The sequence below is a fragment of the Myotis daubentonii genome, chromosome 4, assembly GCF_963259705.1.
Source record: "Myotis daubentonii chromosome 4, mMyoDau2.1, whole genome shotgun sequence".
Lineage (NCBI taxonomy): Eukaryota > Metazoa > Chordata > Mammalia > Chiroptera > Vespertilionidae > Myotis > Myotis daubentonii.
Window position 1 is genome coordinate 98,433,229 of NC_081843.1, and position 20,600 is coordinate 98,453,828.

General features: G+C 33.2%; 1 protein-coding gene across 4 annotated transcripts in view; it reads left to right on the top strand.

The window, feature by feature from the left end:
* The window catches only part of CDH18 (cadherin 18), a 707,444-nt gene that overhangs the window by 623,974 nt on the left and 62,870 nt on the right, over positions 1-20,600 (top strand). For all 4 annotated transcript variants that reach the window (XM_059694741.1, XM_059694743.1, XM_059694744.1 and 1 more), the window contains exons 5-6: positions 2,719-2,886; positions 15,386-15,573. In XM_059694741.1, the coding sequence (XP_059550724.1) occupies positions 2,719-2,886; positions 15,386-15,573 (356 nt within the window). The remainder of the gene's footprint in view (positions 1-2,718; positions 2,887-15,385; positions 15,574-20,600) is intronic.

Below are 20,600 nucleotides of genomic sequence, written 5' to 3' on the forward strand. Positions count from 1 at the left end.
GACCAATTTATCCTCCAGCTGGACTGGAGCAATATGGAGCTCCTCACCCAACCTCTGCCTTTGGAATATTACTTATGCCTATGGTTCCCATGACAGGAACTGTTTTCAAGGACACAGTTTTGAGAAGCAATGTGTGGCTGAGGTGGTGTATGCGCCTGAATCCAGGTCACTATATGAACTCTTAAGATTTTAGCATGTGGGTTTGGAGCTCTACTAGTCTTTGGTCACCCGATGGAGAAAAGATAATATTTCAATAAATTGTGCTGAAACAAATAAACATCCACATTCAAAAACATGACACCCTTAAATCACATTACACTCTTAAAAAAGGTAACTCAAAATGAATCACAGGCCTAAATATAAAGTGCAAAAATTTAAAACTCCTAAAAGGTAACATAGGAGATAGTTTCCATGACTTTGAGTTTAGCAATGACTTCTTAGATACAACTCAAAAATCATGATCCATGAAAGAAATAATTGAAAAGCTGAACTTCAAAAAAACTTAAAAACTTCTGCATTGTGAAAGACACTGCATCGTCAAGAGGATAAGAAGACAAGCCATAACCTGGGAGAGAATATTTGGAAAATAGATGTTTGATAAAGGACTGTTCTAAAATATACAAAGAACTATTAAAACTCAATAAGGAAAAATAATCCAATTAAAAAAGGGCATCAATCCTGTATCAGAAATATCATTAGTGAATATATTCTACCAGTCAGTAAGTTGCTTTTGTTTTGTTGAAGTTTTCCTTCGATGTACTGAAGCATTTAGATTGATATATTCCCATTTGTTTATTTTTTCTTTTGTTTCCCTTGCTCAAGGGGACGTGTCCACCAAGATGTTAGTCAAACTAATGTCAGATTGTTTACTTTGTCTGTTTTCTTCCAGTTTTATGATTTAGGATTTACATTTTAGTCCTTAAAGCATTTTTTTAAATATTGTATGAATGGTACAGTTTTTATTTTTTTGCATGTATCTATCCTTCACTTTGTAATGATCAATGTTTTACTTATATACTTATAGTATACAGAATATTACTTTGATTATTTCACTGTAAAGCATTTTCCTGGACAATAATCTTATACTTCTTCCCACCAGAGGTAAGTCCCTCTTATGATGTATTCTTTTTAGAATAGCATCTTTATTTTGTTTCAAATACTAGAACATATGTATTTATTTTATAAAATATATTAATTCTTACCTCATCCCCTCTGCATCAACTCAATCCCTTCTTATATAATTATTACATGTTATAATACATTGTTTTTTTTAATAAGAATGCTTGAGGCTTTTTTATATGCATGAGTTAGATGAATCACTTATTATCATATAATTATAATTTTTGATAAGAATAATTTTCATTTCATATTTTGCTTCAGGAAAGTTTTTATGAACTCCTCAATTATATATTCACAAATTTTGAAATTTGTGGGATCTCTTTTTCTGGTGCCCAAGGCTCTCCTCTCAAAGTCATTACACATCCAGTAAATCAATTCAGTAAGAAATTCCAGAAGTTCGGTGTTTTTTATTCAAAACAACCGATTGACTAGTCGTTCCATTTTTAAAAGACTATTTTTTGCTTAAATATACAATCAATTTTCTCTCATTATATCAAGATATTGTTTGCAAACGAGTTCAACACTATAGTTAGCAGTTATTATAATTGGCATCATGCTGTGAATTGCACTGCTAACTAATCAAGTGTGTGATTGAAGCCATTGGTGTCATTCTCAAAAGTGGCGTGGTCCAGATAGTTTTTTTTAATAAAAGTAAAAAGGTGGTTGTTAAATGTAGACAAATGTTTGGGGTGGCAACTATATTTATATTATATATTTTCATCCACATAAAGCTTATATATGTATAGATTTATATATTTATTTATAAGATAGATCATCTACATGAGGACAGTTTTTCTTATTTTATGACTTAATAGTATTTGGGTAAACTTGGCTCTCTCGAAAATTTGTTTAATTTTTAAATGTAGGTCTCTCTTAACAAGGCTATCTAATTTGTGCTTATCTGTGTGTTTACTTATACATAATTAGAAATAGGTATATAATCTTTTTAATCTCTGTTAGATTCAAGTTTTAATTCATGAGAAAGTCCATGAAATGTCTCCTTTGTCCCTATAAAAATAAAAAAATGTGATTATTTGACTCAGTCTCATAACTTTATTTTTCAGATATACTTAGATCTAGTTCTTATTGTTTTTATTTCTTGCCAAAAATAGTGAGTTTCTTAATCTTGATATATGCTAAAATGCTTCCCACCTATCATCTTCATTCAAGTGTCCACACTTCCCCATTTTCCTTCATCCAACTTTGACATCACTGTCAAGAAACTATGTAAATTCTCTGCAAAGAGGAAAAGTAACCTCAGATCATCACAACTGAGAAGCACAAGTTGAGAAACCAGAAGAACGAACAAGCTCAGGTTGCAATCTGCCCTCCAGTAGCTGCCCACCCCAGGGAATGCCGAGATGGGCATCTTACATTTCCCATGGTTAGGATGGTTTGGGATGTGTGCTTGACATAAATGTTTTAATTGGACAGTTTAGTAACATTGATAAGGTACGCTTAGCCTCAGAAGCCTGGCTTTTCTTTCAAACATATTTCATTAAAAATACATTTCTTAAAACAGAAAAAAAGGATAAATATTTCTATGTCATTTCTCATTTATTGAATAACCCATTCTGGGCTTTAAAATATGTGTTACAGGAGTTATTAGAACTGCCTTACATAACATGGACAGAGAAGCCAGAGAGCACTACTCGGTGGTCATTCAAGCCAAAGACATGGCTGGGCAAGTTGGAGGGCTTTCAGGATCGACAACGGTCAACATCACCCTGACCGATGTCAACGACAACCCCCCACGGTTTCCTCAGAGTATGTACCTGTTTCTTCTGATTTGAATGTAATATTATTCATTTATATAAAGCAAATGAAATACTTGCTTCTATAGCGGCATGTTACTGTCATCTTAAATGGAATGTTTTGTTTTTGTGCCATATGATCTCCCTTCTATAAACAAGACTAAAGATTTCATCCTACCTATTGTCTCCTGAACCTTGTAGATAATTGTCACTGTGTTAAAGGTGTGTGTTTCAGTTGGTATCGCAGTGAAACATTTAAAATGATGTAGTCATACTGGCTGATGATACCCTGCATTGGCTAAAGTATTTATGGATTACCAAGGTATTCATAGAGATATTCAAAATACTCTTTTATATGGGCATTCTGAGGCAAAATAATTGCATGGTTACCTTTTTTTACTAAAACTTAAAAGAAAATCCTTCATATTAGGAATGAATGCTCTTCACATACACACTCTCTCACACACACACCATCCAACAATCCAACATCAGAGTACAATTAATATAATAAGGTAGGATTTTGGGGTAGAATACGAGTCTTGAGAATGGAGAGCATAAACTAGCAGGCAATTCAGGGAGTAGTATCAGTTCTGTGTGCTTGAAAGGAAGTGATATTTATGATATCAGAAAGGACAATAAGTCATTATATTTGAATATTTTTGATGTGGTAGAACTGTAGATGACATTTTATAGAATGATTTTTATTTTTTTTAAAATATATTTTATTGATTTTTTACAGAGAGGAAGGGAGAGAGATAGAGAGTTAGAAACATCGATGAGAGAGAAACACCGATCAGCTGCCTCCTGCACATCTCCTACTGGGGATGTGCCCGCAACCCAGGTACATGCCCTTGACCGGAATCGAACCTGGGACCTTTCAGTCCGCAAGCCGACGCTCTATCCACTGAGCCAAACCGGTTTCGGCAGAATGATTTTTAATTATAAAAGTTCTGTAAGGGATCTTTCCCTTATGTTCTTCTTCCACATGATGTTTCAAAACTGTAATAAAATAGACAATGTGGCATGTCAGTAATGACTCTTCACAAGTTAGCGCTAAATTCCTTCCCCAACTTTATCTCTTTAAAAAATAATATTTTTTATTGATTTTAGAGAGAGAGGAAGGGAGAGGGAGAGAGGGATAAATATTGATGTGACTTAGAAACATCGATCAGTTGCCTCCTGTACCCCAACTGGTACCGAACCTGCAACCTGAACAAGTGCCCTGACCCAGAATCAAACTGGTGACCAACCAAGTGAGCAACACCAGCCAGGGCTCCCCAGCTTTATCTCTTAATGTGGGTCTCAGTACACCTCAGCCTCAGCCAGGTGGAATACTGACCTTTCCTAAAACATAGTAATACTCAGCATACCCTTAATTCAACTCATAATTCTCCACACTCACATTTCTTTGTTTCAAAGCCCTGCACAACTAACCCCGTTGCAGAATTAGCAGAGTTTATATTTTTAATTTCCTATTACCTAGCACTTCCCCATGTCCTTTCATGTTATCTTTATTTCCATAGGTGCATATCTCCTCACCTAGTATGCATCTAAGTAAGAATAATGCTTGAATTGTCTTTGTAAACTTAAGTGGTCAGGTCAGTGCCCAGCCCTTGAAAAATGATTACTACTGAGTGACTGGGTCAAATTTAAATACTTTGTCAAACTACCATTGTTAGAATATATACAACTCAAGTTCACAGTTAGGCAAAACCACTTTAAAATATTGGTTCTAGAGTTAAGATTATGTGACCTGGTTCACTGGCCTTTGCCCTGTGAAGAAAGTATGTCTGAAAGAAAATTATAAATCATAGGTAGGGTTATATTACATTAAATATAACATATAATTAAATTTAAATCATTTTACAAAGTACAGTGTACTTTTATATTTAGTTTATCATTTAGTCCATGCAATATGCATATACACATACATCACTTTCATACAAGTGCTATTATTTCATAGGATTAGAAAACTTAATTTAAAATATTTTTAAAAGATAATGAGTAATAATGCTAAACTCAACTAAATACAAAATTTAATATAATTCACAATTCTAACTTGTATACCTTATTTTCAGGCAGATTATACCATGACTATTATTAAGATGTATATTAATATCATAGATTTTAATCAAGAGAAAAAATCTGGGGTAGAAATGGCTGGGGAGGGGGTCAAGTAGGGAAAAGGAGACATATGTAAAACTTTATACAATAAAAATAATAATAAGTAAAATAAAATAAATCCAGTTCTTCCCAATAGGGCATCAATAAATGCTTGGTCAAAATACATATAGCATCTCCATTTCTCTCTATAATCATTTTTTTTAATTTACAAGTCCATTAAAATTGATTTTAGAATTCAGAAGAATTGTAATAGTGATGACATAGAAAACTATTTATGGGCTTATGATAGATTAATAACAGTTTTGTTGTTGGAAGCATCCATTTATGGTGAAAACAATAATTTTACCTGACAAGGAGAAAATAAATGCGTACTCTCTGAGTGATCTCATTATAAGTAATGGGATCTACCTGTCCTTAGTAACAGCCTGTGCAGAATGACTGACATATGTCACCCCTGCCACACTGTAAGATGCACTTAGTTTTGAAACAAAGCCAGTACCTCAGTACCTACGCTGACTTGTTTAAAAGATATTTTATTTTGCACTCATGTTGCTCAAACATACTGCTGCTTTCAGAATGATTTAGTGTCACCCTGACAAGAGTAGCTTGCAGTAAACTATTTTTTATTTACCCATTGCATTAAACTCATCAAATGGCTGCTTACATATGGGAAACTTTGTAAACTCTTGGGAGAAAGAAATGATGTATATGAGGACTGATATTCAGGAAGCATCACAAAACACAAATCCATTTACATTTCAGCCTATATAAAGATCACATCCAGTTATCAAATGGATCCAATGGTCTCATTGTTTCTCTTAAGACATGATATTTTTAGTTCTCCTAACTTCTTTCCTTTTCCTATCTGAGAGAGCCATCTTTCTTACACCAGTATGTGATCAGTTCTAGTATAAACATCCAGCGTACAGAACTGCAAAAATATTACCTTACTGTGTTTTTATTCTTTATCTTTCATTTGCTGACCTACCATGGCCTGAGAAGGTGAGTCAGCTTGTTATATCTTGTATTAATTTAAAGTTAGCTCTGTATTTTATTTTTTGTTAATTCTATCCCAAGGATATTTTTTCCATTTATTTTCAAAGAGAGAATGTAGGGGAGTGAGGTAGCTGGAGAGAGAGAGAGAGAGAGAGAGAGAGAGAGAGAGAGAGAGAGAGAGAGAGAGAGAGAGAGAGAGAGATGAGAAAGATACATGGATTGCATTGATTGGTTGCCTCTTGCATGCGTCCCTACCAGGGTCAGGATCCAACCTGCCACCCACCTATGTGCTCTTGACTGGGAATCAAACCTGCAACTTTTTGGTGTGCAGGCCAACACTCTAATCATTGAGCCACTGGCACTATATTTTCATTTGAAGTAGATAGGCTTTGAGTAAGTGTTTGAGAGCAAGAATGAATTAGACTAATAGCTAAGTTAATTCTACAGAGTTGCAAACTCAGTGTCCTAGGATACAAGGTGAGCAAAGGTCCAGGAGGGAGAAAAGCCATGCTCACCTAAGAGATCAGCCACTGCTCAATCCTAAGAAATGCCTACTTGTGCGCAGGATAATGGTAGAAAAGGTACCAGCTTGTAAGACTCAGTGAATGAGAAGAAACCAGACCATCTATGGCTTGAATCCTTAAAAAGTACAAATGGATGCCCAGTTCTCCTCAGAGAAGAACACCTTGTGATGTAAAATTTCTCAATATTGGTCCTTTTATTGAAAGAAATTTATTCTACTCCTTAAGATTCTTGTTTCCTTTCTGGTTTTAGCTATGTTAGAATTATATTGTAGTTGTTGCTTAATTTACTATTAGGCCAAAAAAATAATCACTGACAACTATTAATCTATATAAACTAAATATGCATGTAAAAGTCATTGCCTTACACAAAAGTTTATAAAGCAAACTTTCTGTACCATAATTGGAAGGATATGTGTTTCCGAGACTTGCCCTTGAAGAGTAAATAAATAAGTTGGGGAAAGAAGAATAACACATGTCAGATAATCACAATGAGACTTGATTATCTGACAAAACTTCCCAATAACTGGAAATGATTGCAAAACTATAAGTCACCCAACAACCGAAGCCCACTTAGGACTGGAGTTAATATAGTGCAATGTAAGAGTGGGAGGATCAAGTCCTGAAAGTTCAATAGATGGCAGTATTTCCCATAATACTGAAAATTACAGATGTTTAACTGATTTAGGTAAGTTTTAATGTTCCTGAAAAAGAAAATATAATTGAGAAGATATTGACATTTTTGTGATATTATGATAGCAAATATTTCAGAGGAAGAACCACAGTTTTATTGCATACATTTTCATAAAAACAAATCTAAATGTATTTAATACATTGAACACCAGTATTTTACTTGAAGGAGGTATTCAAAGAAACACACAAAAAGCTACTTTGATCTGTAGTGTGTTTTTAAAAATGACATCCGGTTGATTTTATTATGGCTACAGGCATATTATTTTGAAACTTGTAAGGATTTCTTTAACATCAGCATGTGCTTTATTTAGATAATTGTCTATATACTTTAAAAAAAGCACATTCTTCAGCTGTATGGTTACTTTTCTATGTCTGTAAATTAGTTCAAGCTCATTCATATGATATTCTAATTTTCTATATCCACACATTATTTTTGTTTGTCAGCAACTGAGAGATATATGTTAATGTTTCCCACTATAATACTAGAATTTTCTATTTATCCTCATACATACAGAATTAGTAAATGATATCTTTCACAGATTGAAAATTTTTCAGTGTGAAACCTTTCTCTTTAACTTTAATAATGGTTCATTCTTGAAAGTCCAATGTTTCTGATATTAATATAGCTTTTACTCTTTTTCCCCCAGTTTATATTTGGTGTTCCCATCATTTTACTTTCAAACTATATTGTTCTTATTTTTAAAAGTTTCTTTAAGATACTTTGTGTTTGTTGTTGTTTTCTTCTATTATAATCTAGGGTTACAATTTTTTACAAGGTTTTTTAAATGTGGAAGAATATTTTAGAGAAAGCACGTTGGCATCAGTGAAGAGAATGACCTGGAATAATTAGGAAGTTAAAAACATAGGGAACAAAATATACATAGGTGCTAATCCATAGCCGGATGTCATAATTGATGATTTTTAAACTATTATAATTTTTTATTTCAAGTTATAAAATTGTGTTATCTTTTACCTCCTTCACCCATTTATCTACCCTTCTCCCATCTCATCTCTGGAAAATACCAGTCTCTTCTCTGTATCTATGAGGTTGGTGTTTTTGTTTTAGATTTCACATATAAGAGAGAATATACAGCATTTCTCTCTCTCTTTTTGACGTATTTCACTTAGTGTAATACCTTCCAGGTCTATCTAGGTAATTGCAAATGGCAAGATTTCATTATTTTTTATGGTTGAATAGTATTCTCTCAGAAAAAAAATGTCTATTCAGGTCTTCTGCCCATTTTTTTAACCCCTAGAGTGCTGGGAGCGCTATCACGCTCCTCCTGCAGTGTCACTATTAGGTGCTAGTAGTTCACTCTTTATGTGGGAAAAAAATTAAAAACCTTAACTCAAAATGCCTTGGCAATTTTAGCATAGTTCCTAGGATATTGGTTGGCACTCTAAGGGTTAATAAGTTGTTTTGGATTTTTTTATTGTGATTGAGTTGTATGAGTTCTTTATATGTTTGGTGATTAACCCCTTATCAAATCTATGACTTGCAAATACTTTCTCCCATTCAGTAAGTTGCCTTTTTATTTTGTGTTTGGTTCCCATTTGCTCTGAAGAAACATGCTTCTGATATTAAAGTTAAATATTTGTTAAATCATTTCAGGTTGCCTGTTTAGAAACTTACCAGTCATAACATGTCAACCATTTTACTCTTTGTTTAAAATTTATTTGGCTATATGCTATGGCAGAATTATCATTTTTTTCCTTTATTTACTCTCTTTTGTATAGTTATTTATGTTTATGGTCATAAGCAGAAATTTATTTGAAGTGCTTTGATTGTTTCTAGTTAGGTTTTATGAATCAATTTTCCACAGAATGCTGAAAAAAATAGGAATTATTTTCAATTAGAATTTATAAATTTACCATCTTTTAGTTTTTTATGAGTCATGCATATCATTAAAAGTGAGAGAATATTGTCCAGCTAGTGCGGCTCAGTGGTTGAGTGTCAATCTATGAACCAGGAGGTCATGGTTTGATGATTTCCAGGTTGTGGACTCAGTTCTCAGTAGGGAACATACAGGAGGCACCCCATCAAGGATTCTTTCTCATCAATAATGTTTCTATCTCTCTCACCCTCTCACTTCCTCTCTGAAATCAGAAAAAAATATTTAAAGTGAGAGAATGTTCAAAAGTGACACACTGTATCTTCACTTAGAAGAGAACAGTAACTTTTCATAGGATAATCAGCCTTGCTATTATTGACACATCATAACACAGAATGTGTATATTATTTCTGAGTGCAGTGAAGATTCTCATACTGGACAATTTTGTTTTCAGTGTGTGGCATTCAAATAGCTATAGTATTAGTAATATGCTTTATTCATGTGTTAAAACATTGCAGGCAGACCTTAATATAATGCTTAATGATTAAAATTCAATAGAAGTTTCTTAGATGCAGGGAAATTCCTTATTGCTTGTGTGTCCTTTTCCTAAGTTGAAAGCAGCATTTCCACTGTAAACTATCTGCATAAAACAATTTAAAAGAGAGATTTAGAAACCTTCCGGGTAATCTTGTTAATGTCAGGCAACCTAGATAATTCAGATATTATGGTATCTAACCACTTATATGCCAATCAATTTTCTCCCAGAATCATCTATAAATACATATTTTATATTCAACTGGTCACTTTCTCATATAAATACTATTCATGTAAGGAAAATACTAATTAGTCACAATGAATGTGATGATCAGATTAATTAAAGGTGTTGAAGGCTGTGGCTTGGGTTAATCTTAGGGAATAATTTATTTGCTTACCTGGCAAAGTCACTGAAGCAAGGATACAGGCCTTTTAAAAAGCAATTAGAATCAATTCTATCCTGGGGAAAATGTGTGTTAAATGGGACAAGCTTCATTGAGCAAAATGCCCTTTTATTATTCCCACCAAGTCTTCCTTTCTTTAATGTACTTCACCTAATCATTAACATTTTATGATGCCTTCTAAGAAATTATGTGAAAAGGATCACATCTAGCAAATAAAATCATAGCACAGTCAGAAACAAAAATATGAAATAATTGTATTTGTATCTTTATGCTGTGTACAATTACATAATATAAAACCAAAATAGGTAATTTTAGCACTATTTGAAGATATCTTTAAAACTTCCTAATGAGGAAGACTATAACAGAAATCATTCATGTATATTCAAACTAAAGGAAAAATACTAATAGACTACAAATAATTTGTTTAAAATTAAATAATACCCATTTCACCTTCATATTTTAGTGTTCCATTCAGAGAATCAGAGCAAAGTTAACATATTGAAGACAATTTATATATTTTTATAAAATATATTTCTCATTTTTATTAGATTCTCCCCATCATTATGGATTCCCAGCATTTGTGCTATCCCAATTTTTTCCATGCTGAATAAAGATTCAAATACCAGTTGCTCACATCTTGATTTTACTTAACTTTTACTGTGATAAACTGTAAAGAACATAAAACTTACCATTTTAACCATCATTAACTGTTCAGTTCAGTGGGATTCACATTTTTACAATGCTGTGCAGTCGTCAATACCTTCCATCTTTAGAACTCTCTGCATTTGCAAAACTGAAACTTTGTACCCATTAAGCATTAACTCTGCATTTTCCCCTCCCCTCAGTAACTGACAACTGCTATTCAACTTTCTGTCTTTGAATTTTACTATTCTACTTACTTCATATTAGTAGTATCATAAAGTATTTGCCCTTTTTTTACTTCATTGAGCATGGTTTTTAGCTTTATTCATACTGTATATTAGAATTTAATTCCTTTTAAAAGCTTTTTAATATGCTGTTGGATATTATATTGCAGTTTCTTTAACCAGTTGTTATTGAAGGCCATTTGGGATGATTCTGTCTTTTGGATATTGTCATCAATGCTGCTATGAATATTGGTGTACACATATATGTTTAAGTCACTGTGCTCAATGCTTTTGTGTGTATAGCCAAAAGTAGGATTGCTGGATCCTATGATAATTTTATGTTTAACTTTTTGAGGAACCACTATACTGTTTTCATAGAAAATTTACTATTTTACATTCCCAATGGCAATGCATAAGTGTTCCAATTTTTCTACATGCTCATTAATACTTATTTTCTTTTGCTTTTGTAAAAATAATACCTATTCTAATTTCAGTTTTTATAGTTCGTGTGTTTCTAATAATTTGTCAGTTTCCTATATATGTAAATTTTTTACTATTTTCTTACAATTTTTTTTCTTTCTACAAAATATGTAGTTCTGGCTCCAGGTTGTTCTGATTTTAGTCATTTGACTTGTCTCTCATTTTATTGACAGTCAGTTGGTTAAAGGTTTGTCTTCTTTGTTTATCGTTGCATAGAGAGAATTGAGAATTAATCTGGTACTTGCTGCCAACCAAAAGCTCTGTTTACGGGAGAGGGTGGAGCAAGAGCAAGTAAAACACCACAGATCCTTACAGTTTGGAAAGTACTTTTCCTTAATGGAGTATTTGCTTGGTGGCTACGAACTTTTGGCTTTTCCAGAGCTCATGTAACTTTGTCCAGCCAGTTTCTGGTGTTTTCCATGTTTCCACGGGGAATCGAGGGCTTGGAGCTTCCTAACTTGCCATTTGGCTGATGTCAGTCATATCATTACTTTAGCAGTGGCCGGCAAACTGCGGCTCGCGAGCCACATGCGGCTCTTTGGCCCCTTAAGTGTGGCTCTTCCACAAAATACCGACTTCTGTGTATGGGCCACGAATTTTCAATGGCACTGTACATGCACGCCCGCACGTGGTATTTTGTGGAAGAGCCACACTCAAGGGGCCAAAGAGCCGCAGTTTGCCGACCACTGCTTTAAGACATTTAAATCACAATTGTTCCAATACATTCAACTTTTCAAGATAAGATAAAAATTCTACCTTGAAAATGATTTAAGGTATCAAATGCTGCAGACGATGTAGTGAACATTTGGTATGACAGGCACCTCGTTCAGGAGACGTGCTACCTGTCTCCCTGGCCCTGAGAACGTTGAGTGCATTCCTCCCGTGGGAGCCTGTTGTGGAGCCCCGTGAAGAACAAGTGGCATCCAGGGGAACAAGAGTTGAGGGGAGCATGTGTGCACTTGCTATTGACATCAAGTCTTCCAATAGACTTCATGGCTCCCTATGGCTGTCGTGGTGTGAGTACACCTATACACGTCTGATGCCATGGTTTAAAGATGTTTGGGGTGTCGCTCATCATGTAGTGGATTCTACCTGTGAGAAGCAGACAAATATTTGTGACAGGAAAGTAGACTGTGAACAAAAAATGTATTTCTGAAAATTGAATGAATGATCTCTTTGTCTCTCTATTTGCCTACTTCTCTTTTTCTTTCTCCATCTCAAGCTAATAAATAAGTGGAGATACTATATAGTACACACATATAATATATGCTTGTATAAACAATATGCATGAGTATATATGTTTGTGTGTGTGTGTGTGAAATTGCCATCTGTCTATGTGGTTTTTTAAATTCACGTTAACCCTCTTGAAGGTGGTATAGCACAGTATATAACCTTTTAAAAATATATTTTTCTATTGATTTTAGAGTGAGAGGAAGGGAGAGGGAGAGACAGGAACATTGATGAGAGAGAAACATCAACATCCATTGCACCCCTTGTCCACTCCAAACCTGAAGCCCAGACATGTGCCCTAATGGGGAATTGAACCAGCAACCACATGGTGCATGGATCGATGCTCAACCACTGAGCTGCAGCACGGGCCAGGCTACATAACCTTCTTGTGAACTCAGCGTACTCTGAGGATTCTTTTGGCAACAGTAGAAATGCTCACTGAACTGTAGCATAAAATTATTTAGATGGGTGTTGTTTTTTGCTTGTGTGTTTATTTTTCCCAGAGAGTAATTATAGAGTAAATATATTATGGAAAAGCAAAAGATTATTCAACATGTATATTAATATTCTATGATTGATGACCTTTGCTAATCTTATTTAGATAAAAGTGCATTTTTTTCCCTGAATAGCAAGCTGACTTTTTCTATGTGAATGAATTAATGGCAATGGCAAAACTTCAGGCTTTTAGTCAAAGATTTCTAAATTCATTTTGATTATACCCTATAAAGTTTTTCCCCTGTGTTTTTCACTCCCATAGAAAATTCTAATTCTCATAAATTAACAGGTAAATGAAAGTTTATGTATTACCATTATAATTCAAAGATCGTAATACCTAATTATTTGTGGACTGTTGTTTCTCAGGTGTCAGAATTTTTAAGGGTAACTCTATACAGTATTTATATACCTTCACGGTTAGTACTGGCACGTTTTTTTTGTTAGAATTAGTATGTAGAGTAAGTTTGATATAATTTGTTATTTTAGGATAATTTTATGTGTTTTCTTCCATTGTTAAGCACAGTATACTAAAATGTGTTAGGACATAAATGAATTATATTGGTGTTTAGGGTTACAAAGGTATTATATCTATGTTAAACACAAATGTTTAAGCATTAAACTCATGCTAAGCTCTTTAGAATATGCTTTATTCCCTAGCAGGTTCTATTTTTACATTTTAATAATCTTTGTTATCAGAGACATCTTAAACTCATTGAGTTCATTTACATTTATCATAGTGTCTCTGTTTTCAATTTCCACTTCTATTAATCCTGTAATTCTCTAGCTAGAATATTACCTTTATGACTTATATATAAGTACTCAGAGGCTGTATTTTACAAAATTTTTGTATTTTTTTAATCTTATTAGAGAGGATCTTTTTCATTATCTTTATTCCTTTATCTACTGAGGATATGGGTTATTTCTATATCTTGAGCAGTGTGAATACTGCTGCAATGAACATGGGAATACCAACTTCTCTGTGAGGTCTTAATTTCAGTTCTTTCAGATATACTCAAAAATGAGATTACTGATTATATAGTAGTCCTATTTTTACTTTTTTGAGAAACCTCCATACTGTTTTGCATTGTGGCTGAACCAACTTACATTTCCACAAACAATGCACAAGGATTTCCTTTTCTTTAGATCTCTCCAATATTTGTTATATTTGTCTCTTTTAGTAATAACCATTCTGGCAGATGTGAGATGATATCTTATTGTTATTTTGATTTGCATTTTTCTGATGATTAGTGATGGTGAACATATTTTCATGTCTTCTTTTGAAAAATGTCTATTCAGTTCCTCTCCCCATTTTTGATCAAATTGTTCTTTTAGTGTTGAGTTGTATAAGTTCCTTAATTTCTGGATATTAAGTTGGTATTATATTAATGATTTTAAAATATTTGTTCCATCGTTAGGTTGTCTTTTTAATTTTGCTGATTCTCTCCTTTGCTGTGCAGAAGTATTTTAGTTTGGTGTAGTCCTTCTGATCTATTTTTGCTTTTGTTTTCCTGTGCTTTTGATGTCATAGCCAAAAAATTGTTGCTACAACCAATGTCAAGAAGATTTCCCCCTATGTTTTCTTCTAGGAATTTACATTTTCAGCTGTTAATTCATTTTGAGATGATTTTTGCATATAATGAAAGGCAAAGGTCCAATTTTATTTTTTATATGTGAATATCTTATTTTCCCAATGCCATTTGATGAAGAAATTATTCTTTCTACATTGTTGACTGCTGACACCCTCATCAAAGATCAGTTGGCTTTATATGTAGGGATTTACTTCTAGGCTCCCTATTCAATTTCCTTTTTTATTTTTACTTTATTATAAAATTACTTTAAATTAATTTTAGAAGCTGACCAAAAATACATGGTAAATAAATGTATAAAAACATTGTATTTATTTGCCATAGTTTTCACCAACTTAAGTTGATTGATCAAAGTAAAAATCACATTCACATGTAGGCTATATTCTTTTTTCTGTTTTCACTTTAAATTTCACATATTATCTGGAGCAAAAATGGAGATTGCACTACAGTTTCGCTCAACATAAAAATGCAAACTTGACCTCCCTCATTTATTTTTTTGTTGTTTCTGGGTGTAGAGTTGATAAAATATTTTAATTCAGATATCTACAAATTCTTCATATGTAGGCTACTTTGCATACAAGTTAAAGTTTGTGTAAGTCTAGTATTTCATTACTAAGTGGTATACTGAAATTTAAAGCTTGAAAACAACTTAATTTTATGTCCATTTAAATATTTTTCTTAATATTTTAATGCATTTTCTTGTAAAATAAATTTATGATCATTGAAATGTTTAATATAAAATATTTTTCAGAGCACTATCAGCTGTATGTTCCTGAGTCAGCTCAAGTTGGTTCAGCCGTTGGGAAAATCAAGGCAAATGATGCAGACACTGGCTCAAACGCTGACATGACGTACTCCATCATTAACGGGGACGGTATCGGGATATTCTCCATCTCTACTGACAAAGAGACCAGAGAAGGGATCCTTTCCTTAAAGAAGGTAAAATGAATACCATGTCAGTGATTTAGGCAACTGGCTCATTTTTCCATGAATGAAAATTTAGCAAGGGTATGAATCATCCATATTGTTAGGTCATTAAGATGATAAAATATATCCTCTTGAAAATGTAATTACATTTTAGTTATGCAACATTGTGACTGGCTCTTTGGATACTCTTTTAGAAATTATATCTTGTATGTTGAAAAACATTATGTTGAATACACCACGAATGTCCCCCCTCATCTTTGTTCTAAGACAGTGGTTCTCAGCCTTGGCTGCACATTAGAATCACCTGGGAATCTTTTTAAAATCCTGATGTCTGGGCCTCATCCTCCAGAAATTCTGTTTCTTTGTTACTAATGTAGTGGCCTCCCCCAATAACAAAGAAACAGAATTTCCGGAGGATGAGGCACAGAAATCAGGATTTTAAAAAGATTCCCAGGTGATTCTAATGTGCAGCCCAGGTTGAGAACCACTGTTCTAAGATAACAGATTTCTCATCAATGTCAGTTGTATTAATGTCATTACTCTATGTTGTAACTAAGAGACTTTCCTAAACTACAGTAATGTAAAAATCTTTACCACATTATCCAGCACTCCTTAGGCTATAAGTTTATACTTGATGATCATGGAGCCATCAAAACAGCTTTGGTGAAACCATTAACCTTATTTCCCATTCTTTTTTATTCTTAAGAATTGTCATTGGATTGAATCAATTGCTTTTTGCTTTTAAGAGTACATAAGGCTCAGGTCCTTATAAAAAAGAAGTGGAACTAATAAAATTACAAAAATCAATTTAAATGTAACGCCTAGTGAAGTATCTCAGTCTTTAAAAGTTTAATGACTTCAGCTTAAAAATCTACTTGTTCAGATCCCTGGACTCTAATTATTGCATATTTTGATTCTCAAAGACTGGAGTGGGTGGGGCCAAGGAATTGGCTTTTTTAAATTTTTTTTTTAATCCTCACTGGAGGATATATTCTTTCATTGATTTTAGAGAGAAAGAAGGGAGAGGAGGAGAGAGAAACATTGGTCAGTTTCCTCACATATGCACCTAAAACCTGATCAGAAATCCAACCTGCAATCTTTTGGTGTACAGGGCAATGCTCCAACCAACTGAGCTATGCACTGACCAAGGTGGAATTGACGTTTTTGACAAACACTCCAGATTATTCTGCAGTAGAATATGTTCAGAACACAGGCTGAGAAATTTTACCCTCATGTGCTATTGTAGATATTAATGTGAATTTAATTATCTATCTATCTATCTATCTATCTATCTATCTATCTATCTATCTATCTATCATCTGTCTATCTGTTTTTGTTTTGTGTATACTTTTCTATTTGCTCTATATAAAATCTCATTAATTCTTCTAGTAATCACAATTTTATATTGATTTAAAATTCAAGATTAAGTTTATTTTTGTTTTGTTTTTTTGTTTTCTGAATGCTACACAGGGGCCTAGAAAATAGAACTTAAAGTGTGTAAGTACCTATAAAACAGTAGTCATCACTGGTCCGTGTGAAATAATCATATCTTTCGGATTAGCATTATCAATCTCAGAGTTACTTTATTGCTATGTTTTATGTTGTAAAGCATAGAGATTTAAGACCTAAACTATATAACTCAGTGGGTTTTAACCTTTAAGAGGTACTGATTCAGATGGCAAGAAATGGATACAAGTCTGTCAAAGTCTGTTCCTTATTTAATCTCTAAAGCAGCTCACGTTAGCCAGCAAAGCAGAGCATCTAATCTTCCCAAAGATCAAAATCAGCTGTGCTCTCTAAATCAGCTTGCAGGAACTCTGCACATTCCTGTCCATATCATTTCTTCATCAGAAAATTGCCAAGCTAAATTCACCAGTCCATGGTATGGCACCTTGTAAATACAGTTTGATAACTTTCATTGATTGTTTAATGGAGCCTGACTGGGCGGAAGGGGGAAAATTGATAAGGATGAATGCAAGTTGATGCACTTTTTCCTCTGACATCAACCTCTAGCTAGGGATGTGCTTCTTCTTAGCAGTCTGTCTCCAAATCTCTTCATGGGCTTTTTATACCAATTTGCACTCATTATAAAGTTGTTCCATTTTTTTTTCAATTCAAGGTTCCTACCCTATTTGCTCTTAATGAATATCAACAATATCGTTTGTAGTATCACTTTTCCTTTTAAACCTATTTAATTGCATATAGATGCTTATTGATTTAAACCAAAAAATCTTGAATGTGTCTCCATATCAATGAAGGGTGATGGAAAACGTGTTCTTACTGTCAGATGAAATATAAACTTGGCCCTATCATTAAAGCAGTAGATGACATTATATCAAGTCTTTTAACCTTCAGTTTTCTTATTTAAGCACTTTACAAGGTGGTTAGTAAACGTAGATAAAATATGGTCAAAATGCACTTGAAGTTTGGCCTGGCTAATAATTACAATAATACCTCACTATCTACTTTTTTACTTGTCGTCCTTTCTTCCTGCATTTGCACCAAGTCTTTAAATATAGTTTCCAGACACACCATGCTGTTATATAGCTGCACTTCTTTGTTGGATGTTGTCCATTTCACCTGGATGCATACAAAGAATGAAGTATCCTGTGGTATTATATTGTACCACAAGAACATGCTGTCATTCATGTGTCTTGGTAATCTACTTCCCCTTCCTCCTTTGTTAAAAAATATTTTGTTTTTCAGAGTTCAATTTAAGTATTGTCTTTGTAGTGCAACATTTTCAGGTATATTTCAGCCACAAATATCCTTCTTTGGATTATCTTTTCTATTTTTCACTTATTTCTTACGGTATAAAAGAGGGCAATTCCATCTCTTTCTTAAATTTGCTAGGTCTGAGGAGTAGGAAGACCTTATTCTGGTTAATTTACTGTGAATGCCCTAGTATTTCCATGAATATATGCTACAAATGTAATCCTGTCTATAATAGCTATTAAATATTTTTATAACCAGGTACTTGTATTTTTATACTCTATATTATATAAAAATTATATTCTATATTATATGATTTCATTAAATGATCCATTGAGATGGACAATGAGTAAACATGGTAAATTTTAAAATTAGATTGTAAAATCTCAAGTTAATCTTAAGAGAAAAGTAAAATGGGTTTCACTATAGCCATACTATATCTATTCCAAATAACCACTTTTTTTAGTGGATTGTGTTTATTTGATTTTTTTGACATCATTACTTTGCCTGGCATTACATGACAGACTAAGAATCAGAATGTTCTTTGCCATGGATTGTAAAGTTTTGAGGCCATGAACTACAAAGAGCAATAAGCAAGGCATCCCAACACATTGTAAATATACATATAGGAAAATCCATGAGCATACTTGGTAAGAAAAAAATAGTTTTCTAATTCTAATGAACTATTTACAAAAACTGACTATTCTTTAGGGATGTTACTATTGAAAACCTCAGCCAACCTGATATTTTTATTCTTAATAGGTTCTAGTATCTAGAAAGCAATACTCCTGCTCAGCCTGATGCTGAAGAGAGATGAGTCCATTTCAATTCAGTGAAATCTATTACTGTGTTTGTAATAACTTCTGACAGAGAAGTGCCAAAATAGTATGGACAAAAATGCTCTCCTCCAGATACAATATAACTAAAAATTCATGAAAATGACCCAGAAAACAACAAAATCCCTCAACCTAGAAACTTAACCACAACAACAGACAATAGCAAACTTTTCTTTAATAAAATGTAAATTAAAGAAAAATGTACTACAAAATTGCAAAATTTCTAGCAAAAAAAGGTATATGGAAACTATGAGATATAAAATAAGTACTTCTAAGAGTATATTCATAATCCCAAATATATTAAAGACAGAAATAAAATAATAAAATTAAATAAATAGATATCACTAAAAATAGAAAGAATAAAAGAAAAAATAAATAAAGACGTCAATGAGGTTAGAAATCAGAAACATATTATATACAAAAACCTTAGATTTTGGAAAGAAGGCAAAACATAAAACAATAAATAAGCTTTAACTAATCTTAATAAAAATAATGGAAGGAATAATAGAAAATAAATAGCTATAAAAATTGAAAGTGTGTCATAATACTTTCTTAATTTTACACAAATAAATTTCATGTAAAGAATATTTTTGTAAAAGTTTCTAAAAAGCAACTTCAAAGACATAAAAAATACATATAAACTAATTTCATATAAGATAATGAGAAACTTGTGAAAGAACTACCCCTCCAAATTCTTCAGATTCAGTCATACACAAATAAATTCTATGAAACCTTAAAGAGCAATTGATTCCAAATATATTTAAACCTTTCAGCACATTAAAAAAAAAGGAAGATAAACAACCCATCAAAAAATGGGCAACTGACCTAAATAGATACTTTACGAAAGAAGACAGAAGGAAGGCCAAGAGACATATGAAAACATGCTCAAAATCACTAATTATCTGAGAGATGCAAGTCAAAATGACAATGAGATACCATCTCACACTTGTCAGAATGGCTATCATCAACAAATCAATAAACGACAAGTGCTGGAGAGGATGAGGAGAAAAAGGAACACTCGTGCACTGCTGATGGGAATGCAGACTGGTGCAGCCACTGTGGAGAACAGTATGGAGTTTCCTCAAAAAACTGAAAATGGAACTTCCGTTTGACCCAGTGATCCCACTTCTCGGACTATGTCCCAAGAAACCAGACACACCAATCAGAAAGGATATAGGCACCCCTATGTTCATAGCAGCACAATTCACCATAGCTAAGATTTGGAAACAGCCTAACTGCCCATCAGCAGATGAGTGGATTAAAAAATGGTACATCTACACAATGGAATACTACACTGTAGTAAAAAAGAAGGACTTCTTAACATTTGCAACAGCATGGATGGAACTGGAGAGCATTATGCTAAGCGAAATAAGCCAGTCAGAGAAAGATAAATGTCACATGCTCTCACTCATTTATGGAATATAATGAACAACATAAACTGATGAACAAAAACAGATCCAGAGAGAGAGGCATCGATCAGACCGTCAAACC